The sequence below is a fragment of the Morone saxatilis genome, unplaced genomic scaffold, assembly GCF_004916995.1.
Source record: "Morone saxatilis isolate NCDOM2014 unplaced genomic scaffold, NCSU_SB_2.0 Contig14, whole genome shotgun sequence".
In the NCBI taxonomy this organism is placed as follows: Eukaryota; Metazoa; Chordata; class Actinopteri; family Moronidae; genus Morone; species Morone saxatilis.
In genome coordinates this window covers 17,328,191-17,330,523 of record NW_023339696.1, presented here as the reverse complement: position 1 = coordinate 17,330,523, position 2,333 = coordinate 17,328,191, and the positions used below count along the sequence as shown (strand labels likewise).

General features: G+C 41.9%; 1 protein-coding gene across 2 annotated transcripts in view; it reads right to left on the bottom strand.

Annotated features, from left to right (window-relative positions):
- Positions 1–2,333, bottom strand: part of aclya (ATP citrate lyase a) — a 22,406-nt gene that overhangs the window by 14,080 nt on the left and 5,993 nt on the right. The window contains exons 2-3 of one of the 2 annotated variants that reach the window (XM_035655790.1): positions 1,899–2,078; positions 176–298 (exon numbers count right to left, since the gene is read on the bottom strand). In XM_035655790.1, coding sequence (XP_035511683.1) covers positions 176–298; positions 1,899–2,057 — 282 coding nt within the window. In that variant the 5' untranslated portion in view covers positions 2,058–2,078. Of the gene's footprint in view, positions 1–175; positions 299–1,898; positions 2,079–2,333 lie in introns of those variants that run through there. The other variant, XM_035655789.1, reaches the window with a different exon arrangement.

Below are 2,333 nucleotides of genomic sequence, written 5' to 3'. Positions count from 1 at the left end.
CACACACACACACACACCTACTCAAGGAAGGAGGGTGAAGGAAAGGGCAACAGGAGGAGGATCTGACCAAAGCACTGGGACAATATTGATCGAAGGAGTGTTCAGCAAAGTGCACACTCTCAAACGGAGTTAATTGGCGGGGAAGCATCAGACAGGGAGAGGGTGGATGACGTACTGTCGTCTCTTTCATGAGGCGGGACTTCAGCCACTCTCTGACGCCGTTCAGGTCCAGGTTGACGCCGACCAGGCCCAGCTTCCCTCGCCTTTTGATCAGCTGGTCTGGCTTCACCACTAGCCTCTGGAGGAGGAAAGATGAAGAATGGTCCCTATGTTAGCAGGACCAACAGACACCTACAGTCTACAGTGCCTTCTATGTCATATTTTATTTGAAGCAAAGCAATCTGACTGAAATACATATTTCATGGGTGTGAAACAGAAAAAAATAAAACAAAGCTATACATGTAGACAGGATTGGTGAAGCTGTTCGGTTGCATTCACATCATGACGATATTATTTACAATATTTTACTTATTGAAAGCAACCAGTTGATATGATTATCTATTCATATTACTCATGTTAAATTATATAACTTATATTTCACTGCTCTTGATTAGTTTTATATAGATTAAACTAGAACTGAAACAATTGTTCAGTTAAAAAAAAAAAAACACCTAATAATATAAACTACTTTGCCTATCCAATAATCAGTCAAGTTATTTCATTTGGTGCAACTTCTCAAATGTGAATGTTTGCTAGTTTTATATTATAGTAAACTTTGTATTTTGATATTTTTCATAGTTTTTTGAGTTATGGAGCAACTGATTCAGCGATTAATCAAGAACATGCAGATTAATGGAAGAGGATCGTTAGCTGCAGCCCTAGAATCAATAGACATGAATTCTGTTTAATGTTTTAAAGTCAATCACAAAGCAGGAATCCAGCACGAAAATGGGTTCCATATCTGCACTTGAAAAATTGTTGCTCATGCGCTTCATCTTAATTTCCAACAAGAGAGACTCATTTAAGATTTTATCATTCCATTATTATCCCAAATAATATTTTTTAACCAATATTGTATTGAAGAACGTGCAGCAGATTGTTGTACATAGTCAGAAAAATTGCACACGGGAATCTCTCATATACGTAATCCCCCCCCCTCTGACGCAAAAGCAAAATTACATCCAGCCCCCACTGACTGAGCAAGTCAGAGGAAGAGAATGACTTATGACAGCGGACCCATTAGTATCTGGGTGCTCGCCAGTAAGCAAAAGGAAGAGGGGGTGGAGGGTGAAAGTTAATGCAATTTCCTAATCAATTGTACCGCAGCACATATCTCTGTGCATCTGCCCTCCACATCCTCCTCATACCTACCAGATAAAAACCTTCAACCGTGAGACACAGGAGGGCAATGATACTTTATCCTGCAAGATGAGTCACAAAGCAATTCAATTAACTGCCATTACAGCCTGTCTATCTGCTACTGCTTCGCCATGAAGAGCAGTAAGGGTTGATCTGAGAGAAGGGCGATGTGCTGAGTAAGAACTGGAATACTGCCGTGTACCTGGAGAACTGCTCGTGCAGAAAAATCCTACCCTAGCTGAACTCTGACCTCCCCGTTACCAATTAGGAATGAAAGACAAGAGAGCATTTCCTTTAGCACTTCATTTCCACCATGAATGAAACAGCGCTGTCTGTTGTCAGCTAAAAGGCGCCAAGAGACCACTCTGCTGCCAGCCTAAGTAAGTGTCTCCATAAAGAGAAGATCATTTTCCACAAGCTTAAGTGAGACGGTGCTTTAGGAATTTATGGGCTATAAATTTGTGACGTAACTACTAACTGTTCCCTCAGCTTAAGAAAATCTTACTTCACCATCCACAAACAATGTTCTCCTGCCTCACCTCTACGAGCAGCCATGGATGGTCTCGCGCCAATCGCTCAAAGTCTGTCTCCGCCGTCACGTTGACATAGCGGAATCTGTTCTGGACAGCTGCAGATGTGCAGATGTGCTTGTAGAGGAACTCCTTTCCCGTCTGCTCGGAGATGGCTTTGGCCGACATGACTGCTTAGGCTGGACTGGCCTGAGAGGAGAGAGGGCAGACAGACAGAGAGAGATGGATTGGGTGATACGCAGATAAGCAGGGAGATTGATGAATACAGAGCAGATCTAGAGATGTGGAGAGATGGATGAATACAGAAACATGTTTTTACAAAACAAAAACACCGCGTTTGACGTCCTCTGCTGTCAGAACAGTCAAGAAATGGTCTGGTAAGCACGTGATTGAAAGGCAGCTTTATATTTTGAGTTGAAAATGAATTATATATATATATATATA